The 18,566-nt window shown below is 34.1% G+C and overlaps 2 protein-coding genes across 3 annotated transcripts in view; both read left to right on the top strand.

Moving 5' to 3' along the window:
* The window catches only part of LOC139973093 (uncharacterized), a 39,634-nt gene extending 37,489 nt beyond the window's left edge, over nucleotides 1–2,145 (top strand). For both annotated transcript variants that reach the window (XM_071979494.1, XM_071979496.1), the window contains one exon: nucleotides 492–2,145. In XM_071979494.1, the coding sequence (XP_071835595.1) occupies nucleotides 492–742 (251 nt within the window). In that variant the 3' untranslated portion in view covers nucleotides 743–2,145. The remainder of the gene's footprint in view (nucleotides 1–491) is intronic.
* Nucleotides 2,146–5,983: 3,838 nt separating this feature from the next.
* Nucleotides 5,984–13,525, top strand: LOC139973098 (uncharacterized). Its single transcript, XM_071979504.1, has 8 exons — nucleotides 5,984–6,332; nucleotides 6,474–6,569; nucleotides 7,615–7,866; nucleotides 8,632–8,796; nucleotides 9,538–9,743; nucleotides 10,274–10,564; nucleotides 11,313–11,580; nucleotides 11,994–13,525. Exons 1-8 carry the CDS (start codon nucleotides 6,251–6,253, stop codon nucleotides 12,242–12,244), a joined length of 1,611 nt encoding a protein of 536 aa, XP_071835605.1. The 5' UTR covers nucleotides 5,984–6,250; the 3' UTR covers nucleotides 12,245–13,525.
* Nucleotides 13,526–18,566: the final 5,041 nt, after the last annotated feature.

The raw sequence follows: 18,566 nt of genomic DNA, 5'->3' as shown, positions 1-18,566 counted from the left end.
AAGAAGACACAAACTGATTCTATATATTAATATTAATATATATATATATATATATATATATATATATATATATATATATATATATATATATATATATATATATATATACATCACATAGAACGGTGGTCAATATTCACAAAGAGTGCTCTATGCCAAGGCAGAGCTAGAATATCACATAATATCCTTAACTAAACTATCATCATACTGCTACTCCGAGTAGCAGTATGATGATAGTTTAGTTAAGTATATTATATATATATATATATATATATATATATATATATATATATATATATATATATATATATATATATATATATATATATATATATATATATATGTAGCCTACTAATTGAATATACTGTTTACGTGCTTTACATTACTTAGCTACATATATTAAAAGGAAATATTTGGTAAGTGTAACGACAGTGTTCCCTTCAATTTAAAACGAAGCTTATTATAATAAACTCTCTTGTTTATACATTTAACAGAGTATGACTACATGGATTACCATCGAGATATGAAATTTTCAACTTACGATCAGGACAATGACTTAGCCGGCCATAATTGTGCTCATACTTCTTATCATCCCGGCGGCTGGTGGTTCGATGCTTGCCATGCTATTATGTTGAATGGAATATACGGTGCTCCTTGGGATACAGGTATCTGTTTGTTTCAAAGGATTACACGCGATAAAAACTGTTCTGTTGTAGCAGTGGATATGAAAATTAAGCCTTTGTGAGAATGTACTTAGAGAGGTTCACAACCATTTCTTCTGTGAAGTCATGAACCCATGGACTTTAAAAACTATTGCTTGCTGGATGTCTTATGTTAATTGGTTGGAGCGAGAAAGAGGAGGGGACAGGATTGTGACGATTTGGTTAAAAGAACATTCAATGAACTTGATCATCAGGTCATATTAATAAAACACTAGCAGCTAAGATTATGAAGAACTGAAGTGTCAGTCTTATTATTCAAGGTTCGTTTATATAAGACCACATCGTGACAGAGGAATGAAGGTTGGATCTTCAATTTTCCCGAAACCAGCAGATTATAATTATATAAATATCAAATAGTAGTTGATGAAGCTACCCTGCTAAACCCTGCTATTCACAAGATGATGAGAATGTAAATAATGAATTTGAATTATCAATTGTGTTGCACGGACAGGTTTTGGTATCAGTAGTAAAATGTAATAAAAAGAACCACTTTCAACTCGTTACGCGAATTAAAACACTTTGAATAGAGCTAATTATCTTCACGGTTATAGGATATCCCTAAATCAAACGAAAAGTTTTCGTCTTCACATAGCTTTGTTATTCTCTGTTATTGTATTTTGACCTCAAAATATGTAATACTTTTATTAAAAAAAAAACTTTTTGGATTAGTGTATCATTGTTAAGGAAATGACTAATTATCATCCAAAAATTGCTTGTAGCACCTTACTGTTTGCTTAAGGAGATTCACCACAATGTGCACAAAGGTAAGGTGCCGTAATAGGAAGCTGGATTGTGCTACATTTGCAATGTCACATGTTCGTTGAATTTGCTAGTTCGGTCAACATACACATTTACAAGGTATAAGCTGGAAAGAAAGTAGACATTTAAGGAAATTAAAATAAATGACAAATTATGATGTGCTAGAATACAGAAATATTCATTTTCGACTTACAAGATTAGTTAAACAATGTGTACAGTTTGTTTAACAGTGTTTAACCATTATTTTAACAATAAGTCAAACAATGTATATATGTGTGTATAAAGCACGTTTATCCAACCTTGGATGACAATTAACTTTATTATTAAAAATGTTGTTGTTAATGTTGAAGAAGAGATTAAATAAAACAATTTCGATTAGATATTTACACATAAATCATTCGGTTCCTTTGATTCACGCGAATCAGGATCATGCAATCTATGCCTGGCCATAATACAATCGAATGACATATGCATCAACAAAAGAACCGAGCTGTTATCGCACTGTCGCCATGGCAGCCGTAAACACACACGCCTGAAGCCGAGATAGCCTATGTTGTTCAGTTGCCTGATGATCGGTGCGCGAGCCGTACCCGTGAAACTCCGAGTAGCAGTATGATGATAGTTTAGTTAAGTATATTATGTGATATATATATATATATATATATATATATATATATAATATATATATATATATATATATATATATATATATTCAGTGTAACATTGTCAGATTCAAAGCACCAGGGCTGCACTCTGTACAATCATATCACTTGCGTAATACGCCTTCAATGACAGTTATTCAAAGCCAATTTATACGCATTAACACACCAGTAGAATCACTGTGATCGAGTGGTACGGACGTCGGTTCGTGACACAAGATCCAGGGTTCGATTCCTACCTTCGCCTGATCAGTCCTAAAGGACGAAACCGGTCGTGAAGTGGAATTTTTCTGGTGTGTTATGCTTTACTTATTTGCTATATATATATATATATATATATATATATATATATATATATATATATATATATATATATATATATATATATATATATATATATATATATATATATATATATATATATATATATATATATATATATATATATATATATATATATATATATATATATATATATATATATATATATATATATATATAAGAAAAAGAGAGAGAATAAGAGAAAGAGAATCAAGATAGATTGCTGTAATATCAAGTGAAAAGTTGGCGAGTTTGCTTTCCAGAAGGGGTGTCGGCTACTGTAAAGTTGATAAATTCTCTTTACAGAAGGAGCCTTGAAATGTGGTGAAGTCAGACGGCAGGCTTAAAGGTTGAAAATGGAGTGTCAAATTCCGGTCAAAGTAGGCATCACGTTTAACAGGTTGAAAATTGATAGAAATGTTCGTCCAATAATGTAGCAGTAGCAGAAACAGAAACAGAAACAGTATTAGAAACTTCCCGAAAATAATTGACGAAGACGGGATACATGATGCAAAGACTGTAGAAAATGGAGGTCGTATGGTTTATTCAATATTTGTCATAACCAATTATTTGTTGACATCAGCAATTAATTGCTGATATCAACAAATAATTGCTGATAACAGAAAATGAATTTATCATTCAACAAATTATTTGCTGATATCAACAAATCCATTGATGATATCAGTAATTTATTTAATGATATTACAAATGAACTGCACATATCACTAGTACATATTGTTGTTGATATTGACAATTCAATTGTTGATATCAGCGATTCAAGTGTAACGACCGAACGTTCTTGTTACTATTGAAGAAAAGCGCCACCACCACCACAACAACAACGCCGCGAATTCGGAAGTACAAGTGGGCCTTTACAAGATAATCTCGCTAGTTCGGTGCAATGTATATAAACTTACGTCATTTGGTAAAATCCAATGACTCTAAAGGAAGAAGCACAGGCCGTTCTTGCCCGGATTTCATTGGTTTCTTCGAGAAGGTATAGAGAATAAAAAATATCAACGCATCTAAGGCAAAACATCTTCTTGAGGCTAAAAGAAATTGACAACGGATCAACGCAACCATTAGCAGTGATAGTACTGACCTTTTATCAAACTTACTCCTTTTTATCATAGCATTCGACACAGGTTTGAGTGTGTAAGATTAATTTATACTAGCCTAGATATTTTAACGGTATCTGACGTACACATGTTTGAGATTGGGAAAGCTGGGCCTTTCAAAGCCATACCGAGACCAGCCTGAACGTACTTGCGCATTGTCAATGATGCCGGAAGAAGAGGTGGAAGAATACGCCCCCCCCCCTCCACGCACGCACACGCACACTCCCAAGCATGCACACACTTCAAAAGACTAGCCAGGGGCCCTACCCTTTCCATGATTGGTGGAAAAGAAAGAAATAATTTGATAAGAAACGGAAAAGAGATCGGTGTGATTATACGTGAAAATTTCAATGAGACAGCAATTTTTCAAAGCAATGTAAAAATATCTGTATTAAGATGCAATATTTTCCATTACTTACATAGCACTGGATTCCGCTTTCGTATACTTATAGTTCTTTGTTTTTCTTCTGTAAAGGGCTTGTGAGATAATTTCGTGTTTTGTATTGAACACTTAAAATATTTGGTATGATAATTTTTGCGCGCTTGTTGCAAACTAATTATTGAACGAGTTATCCTAAATTTTATACTTTAAATCATAGCCGGTAATGATGTGGTACAGTGGACAGATTTGGCTACCCGCATAGGGTATAACCTTTGTTAAGAATTGTTTAGTGTTAAGGGGGGGGGGAGATTCACAAAGGATCGATCGAATGGTGGGGGACAACCTTTATCAGGTGGTACGTGGAAGGTAGAACTTAGCGGCGCCCAAGCAGCTAAGGTTCACGGGACCACCTTACTTGAGTGGAGGTCATGTAGGGGCCATGACCTGAGCTGGGTCCAGGTGGCGAAGTCCCGGAAGCTCTGCAGTATAGTGGCAAGTGAAGTCCGCAATTGCACTGGGTGTACGCTTAGGTTTAAAGAAGAAATCGTATCGACGGCTCAGCGATAAGGATAGTGTTTTCTATTGGGGGAATTCGGGGCCTTAAAAAATTGAGAACAATAAGAAGCGCACAACAATAAACTGTGAGCGAAGCGAACAGAACAAAAATACTCCTGAGAGAGATGCTAGGGGACCTTTTGTGATCCATTGGGCCACTGTCCGGTAAGAGTCTATGTGGCCCCGACAAGCAAATTATTGGACATTCAATGTCAAGTAATATTGGGATCGAAAAAACAATCTTATTTCTATAGCCTTTTATCTAGTTTGAACAAAACATTGGCCAAACTGCTGCTCGATTTTGGGAGGGAAGACTGTTGAGTGGTGAGGATGAATAGTGAGCATGAGTTCCACGGATCTTAAATTCTTAGGGTGGGGTGTTAATATCATTGAGCCTGGAAACAATGCATTTTCAAATATATATGGAGCAATAACTGGGATTCCATACCTAGGGCATGTACATATTCGAAGAAAAAATGTGATTGATTTTCACAACATATCAAATATCATCACTGGCGACAACTTGTAAGGCTAGGGGACATTTGCCTCCGCCACATAATAGTACGTTAAAATGGCCCTGGAACTCCCAATTCAAGTATAATTTGGCTTCGAAGTCTGACACTGAGCATTATTACCGATGATATATCATGATCCGAATCGAGAGTGGAGGGGAAGGGTGGGGGGGGGGGTGGGATGGTGAGTTTAGTTTACATAGACTCGGGGACTATCGGGTCTGGGTCTGTCTTGCTTTCCGGCCATTGAGGCGTTTTAACGTTGACTCCTACTAGTCTAATTGCACTGAAATGTTTGTTAAATACGGACACTTGTTTATATTATTCTTTGTCTTCATAGTCTGTACCACACACATTGTTCACTCAGATTTTTACTACACTAATGGTATTTTACCTTCATATAATTTGTATGCGGAGGAAGATCTGCAAATTAAACCATAGTCATGACGTTCCTGGAACTACAGTACTTACAATGTGCTTTAAAGGGCAAAATCAGTCGCCACAACATTACTTTTGAATATCATTTGACTACATATTAAATGGTTTCTTGTTTCCCTCACAAGAATCTTTAATGATGTTTCGTAGGAGTTATCGATTGGCAAATAATTCCTGATAGCATGAACAAATTGTTGATTTCATCAAATATTGAATAAAAAGTAAAATGGCTTGTCATACGCCCGGAGGAATGAGGCAAGGACAGAGTCACTAAAACAGAGAGAACGAACCACGCGACATTGCACTGCTTTTCGTTCTGATGCAAAATATCCACAAAGGGAGATGGTTTGAGTGGCAGGTACCTGGTGCTCGAGTGTAATGGCTCTTGATTTCATGATAACATTTCACTAATCACACATTTAAAAATTAATAAATATCAAATTATTTCAATTGAAAAGAAATAGGTCTATTTATTGATTTTATATTATAAAGAGATTGTTAATATTGTGTCTGTGCTCATAGTTCTATAGAAGAAGACTCCATTCTGTATACGAAAAAGGACATCATTTCTTTTCAATCAATAACGCTTTTCATTTTCTTTCTCGTTTTTGGCGAATCGACTCTAAACAATAACGCTGAACGTTAATCATGTGAGTTGTTCCTTCACACGATATGTCTGTGTAGCCACACGAAGATGTTAAAAGTTACTTAGTACTTTGATGAAATTAACAAGGAGTTATCCAGAAAATATATTACTGTATAAATACGTTGTACTAAACATTGAGGAAAGATGAATAAAATTCAGTTTTCGTCTATCATCAATTGTTTCCTTCTTGGTATTTGCATTCATTCTACGATGGTGGAAAGCGTTGGTAAGTAGAATAACTGAAAGTAGTTCTAACTATTCATCTCATTACTTTGACGTTGTGGATCAGTTATTATACTAGTAGCAAATATTCGTAATGCCACTGCTTTGATGTTACTCTTTTATCTAACGGTTCTTATGATTTCAGAGATTTTCAAGTGCACAAAACCGCACTTATATAAAGATGCCGGTAGTGCTTGTAAAGGTAACTGCAGCGATCAAATGGAGCTAATACCGAGTACCGGTAAGTAACAAATTGTAATTTAAGTAATCTAAGAACTAATAAATGCATCGCAGTAACAAATGCATATACTAAGAAACAATGATTTCATCTTCATTTACATATGATATTCAAACGTATATGACATATTCATCATAATAACAACTCTTATGAACTGTTTGGTGAATTTATAGAGAATCCTGGAGTAACTTAGTCATAGTAAGACGCTTTGTTAATTCATTGAAAGTTAGAGTGATGATACAGCTTACCCAGCCTCTCTATTTGACATACAACTCTTTAGGCCTTGAACCAAAGGAAAATGAAAGAAAAAACAACACGATATCAACTAAGAATGAAAAGTATGTATATGCTTATTTTCGGTTCAAACGCAGCACTGATTTTTGTTGTTGCATCGGATGTTCTCTGATCTGTCTCTTTATACAAATGCACTAACATAAAGCTTACTTGACCTTGAATTTCTGCAAGACAAATATGAATAATAATTGTTATTCACTTCCCTATTTCGTTGTATATAAATATCTGATATACGTTCTCGTTGTTGAGTTGTGTATCAGAAATATTGTATTCGAATTCTTAAATTAAGTAATATATTAAATATACCTAATTCCTTTAAAACAAAATGTTTATTTCATCCTTATGTCCTGCATGCATTTTTTTGGATGAATAATGATGGAAAACAATATATGCTTTTGTTTATCGTTATATTAAAGAAATGGTAATGAGTCAAACGAAATGCTCGACATGATTTCATTGTATTTAGGTTTCATATAAGAATTGCATGTATGGAACACTAAAAGTCACGACAACATTAATTATAATGATTATATTATTTTACAACTACAAATAATGAATCCAAAACACTAGTACAGTACACTACCTTACTCATGACATAACCCATGGTGGTAATATCAACACAAGCTGGTTAGTATTAAGCCTATGCAATTTGCTTTCGGAACATTCATTCGAATATTTCTCGCCAAGCATATCTCATATTGTATCTCTGACTGAATGCCTACTGACACCTGGCACTAATCATTACCGTTTACAGATGAGACAGTTAAACAGGAAACAACAATGGGTATAATCAAACCAACACGGATGCACTCTACGGATAAAATGCGATCATTTACGTCAACCTTTGAAACGTCAACAACGACAAAAGGTACGTTGGGAACGCAATTGAGTGACCGACCAGCAACTGCGGCGCAATCAGCAGATGGAATGCGAATATTACCGTCAACTGATGAAATGACAACACCATCCGAGAATTTGTTGTCAACAACTGGGATGCGTACAACAGGTAACGTGATAACATATGGTATGTTTTTTTCAGTATTTGACTCAGTCGTAAAACAGATTGATACTTACCATTTGACAAGGTGAACGTCAACAAGTATTCGGTTCAACGTTGTTTGAACTAATTACAAATTAAGAACGTTGTTTGTTGTACTTATTTTACAAACGTATGTTAACGTCCAATCATTTGTATATTTTGTAGATATTACGGGACCAAACGTTTACTACCGCTCCACTTAATACTTAGTGTTATCATTGGAAATATCAACAAATGTGATATTTTATCATTCAGTCATTAGATTCAATCAATGAAATAGCAACAACACCTAGTAAAATACTAATTACAACTATGAACTAAACAGATGAAATTACATTGCTTCAGCCAACCGATACAATAACAACCATCAACAAAAACGACTTTTCGACAACACAAAAGGTCTCAACAGATAACGTGATGGCTTAATGTAGCTTCGTTTTCTTTATATGTTTTGTCTAATTCTTTAATGTTTAAATGATAATATCAACATCAATTCAATCTACAGCAGCTCTTTCTGAAACTTTGGTTCACATGCACCTTCAAAAGCTGATACATTATGAATGTTCGCCTGAGCAATTAACAGACCACAGTATTAGGTCTTTAGTCTGTATACACTTTTTCAAAGTAAAAAAGTTTATACAGGTTTATCTTAGCTTAGATGGTTTTAAAGGGTTAAAATGTATTGAAAACGATTGAAAAACACAAATTGATGCTGATCATTTCCGTTTACAGGTGAGAGAATTAAACAGGAAACAACACTGAGTGGAATCAAGTCAACATCGATGCCCCCAATGCCCTCTACGGATGAAATGCGATTATTTACTTCAACCGTTTTAACGTCAACGGCAGCAACTACAAGTACAGTTGAGTTATCAACAACACGGATGCTTAAAAAAGGTGATATGAAACTTTTTACTATTAAGCCTACAATTATTATTATTATTATTATTATTATAATTATTATTATTATTATTATTATTATTATTATTATTATTATTATTATTATTATTATTATTATTATTATTATTATTATTATTATTATTATTATTATTATTATTATTATTATTATTATTATTATTATTATTATTATTATTATTATTATTATTATTATTATTATTATTATTATTATTATTATTATTATTATTATTATTATTATTATTATTATTATTATTATTATTATTATTATTATATATGATGTGGAACGGTAATTCAAAATTCTTGATTGAACACAAACATGTTAACATATTTGATATCTTAGTTTCATGTCTCAATCAATAGCCACACCCAATAGCCTCACCCATTACCGCTGATAATACGTTCTCTTTGAAATAAATTGAAGTACCATCAATTTGAATGAACTAACACATGTCAGAAACCCACTCAAAAATCAAATTAAGGTGGTGAATCTACAAGTAAAGATGTCAGATTGTTGCTAATCACATGAACTCTCATACTGATACTTACAATAGTTCGTACAGCATGATAGAGACTTCTTCTAGGAATGTATAGCTCTATTCGGAATTTCAAATTTTGTACACATTTTGCACGGTGAGCGTTTGAAAGAACCGTCACGTTGTTGAATATATGGTTAAGAGCAATTACTGCGACTGCCGACTTGAAAATTTCATTATACTTCAGAATCCTGTCCTACCAACATGATATGGATGAACTGTTCATGCCAAACTACGTGCGATGATCCCGAAGGACTCCATGGGTGTTTTAAGAGCTGTAATGATGAACCGGGTTATACGTGCGTCTGTCCAGATGGATTCCAAATCAGAGATGGAGCATGCATACCGTTGGAAGAATGCGGGTGTTACCATTCGCCCACAGGAGTCATTTCGGTATTTTCACACAACTCGACAGTTGTGATTTTATCCTGATATGTCAAGACTTCCTTAACTACGAAGATGTGTTTGAGAGCTTAAAGATCATCACTACCAACAAATAAAATAGCAAGCACATGTTTTGTTCAAAGAAGCTGTACAGATTGCGTTGAAGAAGTTCCCTTTAACCTTTCGCGATATAGATATAAGAAAAGGAGATTCATTTTAAACGTAATTTGTGTAAAAGGTTGTTTTTATTCACATTTGGAGTTCACTAACATGATAGCTTTAGATGGGTCAGAAAATTTAACTTATATAGGAGATGCAATAAAATTACAATTATGTTTTCTCATGGTTTTGTGTGACAGTCCCAACGTTTGGTAAACCAGAAAAGATTTTTACAATTACATTTAGATTAAAAAAGACAATTAATATGAAATTATTTTTTTTCGCTGACGTATTATTAGATATCAGCCGTTGAAAAACAAATCCCGTTTCAGCACAGCTTTAAATTCCCATTGCTTGTAATTGTTAACATTTCTGCACAGAACGGATCATCGCATGTTAACTTAAACTGCACAAGACGTTGCACATGTGAAAATGATGTTCTCCACTGTAAAGAATACTCTTGCAGTCATAATGCAACATGCCGGAAACAAGGTCAAAGTTCATCTTGTGAGTGTAAAGAGAGCTACTGGGGAAATGGTACGACTTGTCAAGTAATCACAAACTGTCAGGATGTTTATAATGGTTTATCCACCAAGGAAGGCATTTATTCGATACATCCGCCTTCTTGGGCACATGAACCATTCCAAGTTTATTGCAAAGGTGGTTGGATGGTAAGTTTTCTTCACGAAACCAAGACACTTGTCAATTCACATTTCGCATAACTCGTAAATGTTCTTTTGCAGATGCTAAAAATGACAAATATCTAAATTTTCTTTGATATTATTAATATTATCTCATACGTCAGGTGAAATAGAGGTTATTAATCTGTAACACTATTGCTGGAACACATTTTCAGTTTACGTGGCTGCACGCTGTAATGTTCCTGTCCTCTTACTAATCAAACCGCGGAGTTGCTATTTTCCTGTGATCTTGCAAACAAGACGTTGATGTTGATTATATTCCACTTAATTTAACATTCACTTATATTTCGATCTTTAACTACTATCGTAGATTGTTCCCAAAGCTACTACTAGCCGCTCACTTTACAAACAAATTTCTTGACCAAATGACGGCATAAGTCCCTTTATATTACGCTCTGGTTCAAATTTCGACCAGCGATACCAAACGTTCGTCACTTGAGTAACTTCTGCAAACCTTGAAGGTTACATGTGATATGCCATCATATAGTTAAAGTTCATATAAGAAGCAGACAAGAAAGCACAGTTTTTAGAAGTCACTAATTGCATAATAGTAGCAACTTCAGTATATTCTTAATTATTTTCCCAATTCTTTCGTCGACGCATTAATTTATTTCAGCAATTATGAGATCTCTTGCAGAGGCAACTCTTGTCACCTTCATTAAAACTGTAATATTCAACTTGTGTATCGTTCTAAAGCAATCGGTTATTTTTTATACAGCTGTTTCAGAAGCGAGTTGATGCTTCTGTGTCATTTATCAATAATTGGATAACCTACAGAGATGGATTTGGCGATCTCAATTCTAGTTTCTGGCTTGGAAATGAGAAATTACATGTCATATCAGCTGAGAGGGATAATCAACTCAGAATTGAAATTTGGTTCAACACCACCAATGATGCCAGTGAATATCTTCATTACAATCTTTTTAGAATTAGCCCCGAGGCAACAAAATACGAGATAACGCTTGGAAGTTACACAGGGAGCTTTGGTACGTATTTTTTCGCGAATATCACATGCCTCTGACAAGTTCAACTTAGTCTGGTTTTGTTGACTGAATGTAAAATGTATAGTTGTTTGTTCTTAATGCCATAGTATATTTTTCAATACTTCTTAAAACGCTTGAAAGAGAGCGAAGGGGAATTACTAATATGCAAATGCTAACGAAGTTCTTGGGATACTTCAACTAAAATCGAAAGGTACACAATGCTAAATTGAGGTTTCATGCTTGTTTAGGCTACAGGAAGCCTTTAGACTGCATCCGAAAAGTGTATGACATATCTGTGTTTTTTTCAGTTAGCCTGTAACAATGACTGTGAAAAGAAATGGATAAGTTTGAAAACAAATATTCTCATGAATTTAAAAAGAAGCTTAGTAAAAAAACTTTCTTTTTATATTAAACAGAATATGACTACATGGATTACCATCGAGATATGAAATTTTCAACTTACGATCAGGACAATGACTTAGCCAACCAAAATTGTGCTAATAGTGAATTCTATCCCGGCGGCTGGTGGTTCAATGCTTGTCATGCTATTATGTTGAATGGAATCTACGGTGGCCCTTGGGATACAGGAATATGTTTGTTTCAAAGGATTACACGCGATAAAAACTGTTCTGTTGTAGCAGTGAATATGAAAATTAAGCCGTTGTGAGGCTCTACTTACAGATATTCACGACCATTTCTTCTGTGAAATCGTGATACCCACGGATCTAAAACAAAATACTTTGCTTGCTTGAGATTGTATGTTAAGCGGTAAGGGCGAGGAGGAGGAGGAGGAGGGGAGAGGATTGTGACGATTTGGCCTTCAGAACATGCAATGAACTTGATACTCAGGTCATATTATTAAAACACTAGAAGCTAAGATTATGAAGAACTGAAGTGTGAGTCTTATTACTCAAGTTTCGTTACTATAAGACCACATCATGACAGGGGAATGAGGGCTGTATGTTCAATTTTCCCAAACCAGCAGATTATGATATTCAAATTTAAACTTGTAGTTGATAAAGATACTACACCCTCCTATTCACAAGATGAGGAATATAATAGTGAATTTATCGATTGTGTTGCACGGACACATTTTTGGTATCAGAAGTCATATGTAAGGAAACAATTTCAAAATTGTAATAGGAACCGCTTTCACTTTCACCTCGTAATACAGATTATAACTCTTATATAAAGCAGATTACCTTCACTGTGATGGGATCCTCTCAAATATCAAACGAAAAGGTTTTGGCATCACATAGCCTTGTTATTCTATGTTATTTTATTTGGACCTCAACATACTAGTTTTATTAAGAAAGTATGTTTTGGATTAGCCTATCATCGTTAAGAAAATGACTTATTAGCATACGAAAATTATGTGTAGCACCTGTTCACTATTTGCTTGAGGAGATTCAAGGAAATGTGCAAAATAAGGTAAAGTGCCATAATGGAAAGCTGGATTGTGCGATACTTTCAATGTCACAAGTTCGTTAAATTTGCTAGCTCGGTCAACAACATATTTACAAGGTATCAGCTGTAGAGGAACATGAGGCTTTATGGGTAATTAACATTAATGCTAAATTATGATGTGTTAGAATTCAGAAATATTAATTTACTAATAGAAAGTTTATTCAAACAGTGTGTAAGACTTACATTTGTAAATAAAGAACTTTAACAATCTTTGGATGACAATGAAGTTTGTTATTGAAATATTTGTTGTTGTTGAAAAAGAGGTTCAATATAATTTTACTCTTTGTTAGATATTTACACATAAATTAATCCGTGCCCTTCTTTTTCGCGTTTTCTGCTTTCATCATTTTGATTTGACACTCATCACACCACACACATACACAAATATTCAGATGTTCACTTCCTGCTGCAAAAGTGTTCAATACATGGAAGTAGAACAAGTACATTACATAGTATACTTATACGGTAACCTACAGCATGTTGTCACTCGAGTTGCATGCCTGTAGCCATAGCAACAAACCGCACAACCGTGCTAGGAAGAAATTAAGTTACAAACACGACTGTTGTCGTCCAGTATATATACATACATATATATGTATATATATATATAAATATATATATATATATATATATATATATATATATATATACATATATAAGAATTGAATGTGTAGCAAGTGGTATGACAGATATATAGTAAATCCATAAAGAATAACAAACCAGACAAATTCCACTTTACGACCGGTTTAGTCCTTTTGGGACTCATCAGGCGAAGGTAGGAATCGAACCCTGGATCTTCGTGTCACGAACCAAAGTCCGCACCACTCGTCCACAGTGATTCTATTGGTGTGTTAAAGCGTATAAATTGGCTTTAAATAACTGTCATTAAGGGCGTATTACCCAAGTGTTATGATTGTAAAGTGTGCACCCCTGGCGCTCTGAATCTGACAATTTAACACAGAATAACCTCTCTTTATAGGCAAGCCAAGCCGCAAATAAGAATTGAATGTGTATTGATGGGACTCAAAGCGATACGTCAAAAGTCCGTAATTGTCTTCGTTTGCTGGTTCTTCTTCATCAATGTCTTGTTGGAGAAAGTCATCTTCATCGTTGCTTGAAGAAGAATCCGAAAGATAAAGGTCCAAATCTTCGTTAACGCCGGAATTCCGAGAGGACATTTTACACGTTGGGAAGCAGTTTCTAACACTAACGCTATTAGAAGTGAACGTGCGTTGGCATTATGCGTTCTAGCGATGACGTCACGGCGTAGCTGGTTACGGAGATAAAGTTTTCGCTGTTGAAGGTAATACGGCTGCCGTCGGATCCATGATTCCTGAACTTTGGTATCATATTTCGCACCCTAGGGCGTACTATAATCGTGTTTTGTGTTAGCATGTGTAATAAGGAGAACACAAACTTCATATTTAGGGGTATTCACGGACCGTGTCAGGTGCTCTTTAAGTGGGATTCGTCTCTGCAGGACGATTGAGTTGCTATTAAAACAAAATCGGTCAGGGAGGGAAAAAGGGAAAAAGTGTGATAAAATATTGGGGCAGCTTAGTTAAAAGGAGTGCAGTATTTGCAAACTTTGAACAATAATGTTCACCAGGTTAGTTTAATATATTGCTAGAATTAACGTATGGAAATCCGATGGCTTTGTCCAGGAGGGGATTTGAACAATATTTTTATTTGGTCAGGCGGTATATGATTTGCATTAAACGACTTAACATGATCTTTGTTTTGGAATTATAATTTTTCAAGGATTAGGTCACGAAGTGTAATCATGTATAGCCTACCTATATGGAATATTTTAACAATTATGTTGTACTTATCTATTAAAGTTGGCTGCATACGGGTCGCAATGGTAAACAGGATGTATTGGAAGTCACAGTCATTAGTGGTTCCCTTCACGGTCCACTTGATGAGGTCTCCTACCATAGTTTGACAGTCGTTAGGATTTATCTTTGTTCCTTCAACGTTAGCTAGTTGACTGATATATACGGTAATTACTTCAAACTATATATCTTGTGATGGGATATTCATGGCATGGCATATGGGCATAGCATAGTGGAGTGTAAGCTCAGTGGTTAACGCCGGTGCCTTTCAATCATAAGGTCCCGAGTTCAAGTCACTCCAAGATTAATGTATGTCGTTATAGAGTTGTTGGCAATTTACAATTCATCATCATGGACGTTCACTATGAATCTAAGAGACTGACTTCGGTCAGCTTGTGGCTTTGATAAGCCAATGAGGCTTCTTTGCGAGTCCCTGCTTGCAGGAGGTTTTAAAGTACAAATACATACATACATGGTGGTACTTTACCAAACTCTTGCCGAGTAATCATGTCTTGTTCCTACAGTTACATATCATTCCCTATATGTTGTATATGAACTATGCATAATTACATTGATTTTTAATAGTCTTACCCAAAATCAATAAAACTGAATGAAATTTATACTAAAGATGGGATTCAGATCGTACTTCTCCAACCACAAAACGTTATAAGAACATTTGAAGTAATTTCTAGCTACATTTAACCATACGAGCTTTTGTAGAATTTGGTGTTTACAAACATTTTCCAACAGTTGTAAACTATGGATTATAAAAATGCAGTAACGTTGTTCAAACGTTATTGTTTATTGTTTTATAGTAAACGTTACATCTTAGCTAAGAAAAGATATTTATGGTCTTTGTCGGTTATAATTAACATTGTAACCTCACCCGTTCGCAAAAGAAGGATGCATTTTCCGATTCATATATGTTAATTTACTGTCATTTGTAAATAATAGTGCAGATCTTAAAATTTAAAATAAATTATGTGTAGCATAATCTTATTGCTCTTTTATTTCTTACCAATTGTTTGCGGAAGATTTTTTTCGTCTGCGGAAGTTAGACTAATCTAATTTACCAATTTAACTGCAAACCACTGGTATTTGTACAAAATTGTTTTCATGATATATTTTAAGGTCATATACATGAGTGATTTCGTACACGATAAGTTATTCATAATTAATCTTTCTTTCAATCTAGGTCGGCTGTGTACACAACAACCTTCGTTGATATTACAAATAGTGAGTTAAATATACGTCTTGGAAAAAACTCATTTTCTTAAATCACGATGCAAAATTTATACATTTAAGAATGAATAAATCATAAATTATTTCACTTTAAAAGAAATTGGTCTTTCTTGAATTAACATTATATATATATATATATATATATATATATATATATATATATATATATATATATATTTATATATATATATATATATATATATATATATATATTCAATATTGTGTCTCTGCGTATAATTCTATAGAATTACATTTAATACTGTATACGAAACGACATTAATACTTTTCGATCAAGAACACTTTTCGTTTTAGTTCTCGTTTTTGGCGAAAACTACACTTTACAATAACGCTGAACTTCAATCAGGTGATTTTTTGTGTAAACGGTAAAATTCTGTATTTAATAACAATACTTAACATATTCAATAACCTTTTTCTTATATATTTGATAGTTTAGTTTTATTTCTCTATCAGAATAACTCCAATAGTCAAATTACCGCTCATAACACGTATTCTTCGCAATATGTTGCATTACCCTCGGTTTAATTAAACTTACACATTTTCCAAAACACCTGAGAAGTCATAGTGAATTGGTGATGCTACAAGTAACGATATCCTGATTGTGCTAATCATATAATCTCTCATAATGATACTTAAAATAGCATGATAGAGATTTATTCTAGGAAATTATATCTCTATTCGGAATTTGTAGTTTTTTAAACATTTTGCCAGGTGAGCATTTGAAAGAAACTTCAGGTTGTTGAATCCATGCTTAAGAACAATTGTTGCGACTGTCAACTAAATTTCATTACACCTCAGAGACCTGTCCAACCAATATGATAGGATGAACTGTTCATGCCAAACTACGTGCGATAATCTCGACGGACTCAATGGGTGTTTTAAGAGCTGTGATGGATTCTTAATCAGAGATGGAGGCATGGAGCATGCATACATCCATACGAAATTTTGTTTGGAGCACCTTGGGTATTGTACACGTGTGTAGAGATTTACGATCTGTAACATCATAATATCTTGAAATATCCTTCTTTTAATGTTACATGTTTTTAGATTTGTCAAAAATGATTAAGACACGGCTGAAAGCAATGATATGGACGTTTCAAGGCAAGCGAAAAGAAATAATAAACTGCTCATCATATCCTTTATGAGCTCTATCAAACAGGGTTTGCATCATTCATAGACGACTATTCTGTATGAAATCGTTTAAGGTACACCCCATGCTAGCTTTTCGTCAGTCCCCCAACCTCAGATTTCAATTCACTTCCTCCAAACTTTCTTACCTGAGTTTCCACCTCCACCGGTAATTTCCGTAGCGAAAAACCTGGGTGTCAGATTTACCCCCGTGTTACCCCGGGTATTGTGTTTAAAATTCCCAATGTTGACAATGGTCTAAGACCCTCTTCCTTCTCTTGTGATACTAGCAATGCCATTTACATAATATATTGCGACGTTCTTTATGAAAAGGGCAATTATGTAGGTGAAACAGTCTCTCGGTGTCGCTTACGTTTTAGTAATATCAACAAAAAAAACGATACCCTGTCTCCGAACATTGCAGGAATATATATATATATATATATATATATATATATATACATATGTATATATATATATATATATATATATATATATATATATATATATATATATAATTGAATATATGTTGAATTCCTGCTGCAAAGGTGCTCGATGTACAAGTACGTAATATAGTATAAAAAGTATATATAATTAAAAGCATGTTGTTACCCGAGTTTCACGCCTGTGCGGCGATCATCACACAACTGGACGCAAACGGTCGTGTGAACCTATTTCATCTTATATCACGGTTTGGAGACCTGTTACTAGGGCGACACTTTGAGATGAACTTTGTTTTTTTGTTATTCTGTCCTTATAACGTACGATGATACCTCAATGAAAATATGATCAGAGTCATTATTGAGGTGCGTACTGAGTTCATCCCTGTTTACAAAACTAATATTACTTTTAACGTAAATGGCCACGCCCCTCTCCTTTCTATCAATCATAACGTTATGAACAAAGTTATATCCATCAATAATATACAATTTGTATAATGTTGTGCTATTGATCAAAGTTTCTCATATTGCAAACAAATTAGGTGAACTCCCAAAGTGCTTGAGCATATTGTTAATTGAGTCAATATTTTTTGTAAAGACTGCGTACATTTATATGAAGAATAGAAGGCTCACAATTCTCATTTACAGGAAAGACATTGACAAATTCATTTGCAGTTAAGTCATTACTAGTGTGGCTAGTCCATCAATATTATTAGTTACGTCCGTAAAACTGGTATAGACAAAATGATACACAATTTGTGGCCAAAAGAATGTGTAGCTGATTGCATGAACTAACACAGCAATAAAGTAAGTACATTTTCCAATATAAAAAGAACGATTATAACAATTAAAAAAAAAT

Source organism: Apostichopus japonicus, chromosome 9 (genome assembly GCF_037975245.1).
Source record: "Apostichopus japonicus isolate 1M-3 chromosome 9, ASM3797524v1, whole genome shotgun sequence".
NCBI lineage: Eukaryota > Metazoa > Echinodermata > Holothuroidea > Aspidochirotida > Stichopodidae > Apostichopus > Apostichopus japonicus.
Note: the sequence above shows the minus strand (reverse complement) of the source record. Positions and strands in the feature narration are given on the sequence as shown.

Bases quoted from the DNA above. Each gene is read 5' to 3' on its own strand.
- LOC139973098 (XM_071979504.1), top strand. From the start codon at position 6,251: ATGAATAAAATTCAGTTTTCGTCTATCATCAATTGTTTCCTTCTTGGT. The intron at 10,565-11,312 runs GTAAGTTTTCTT...TTTTTTATACAG, and splicing joins ATTGCAAAGGTGGTTGGATG to CTGTTTCAGAAGCGAGTTGA. The intron at 11,581-11,993 runs GTACGTATTTTT...TATATTAAACAG, and splicing joins AAGTTACACAGGGAGCTTTG to AATATGACTACATGGATTAC.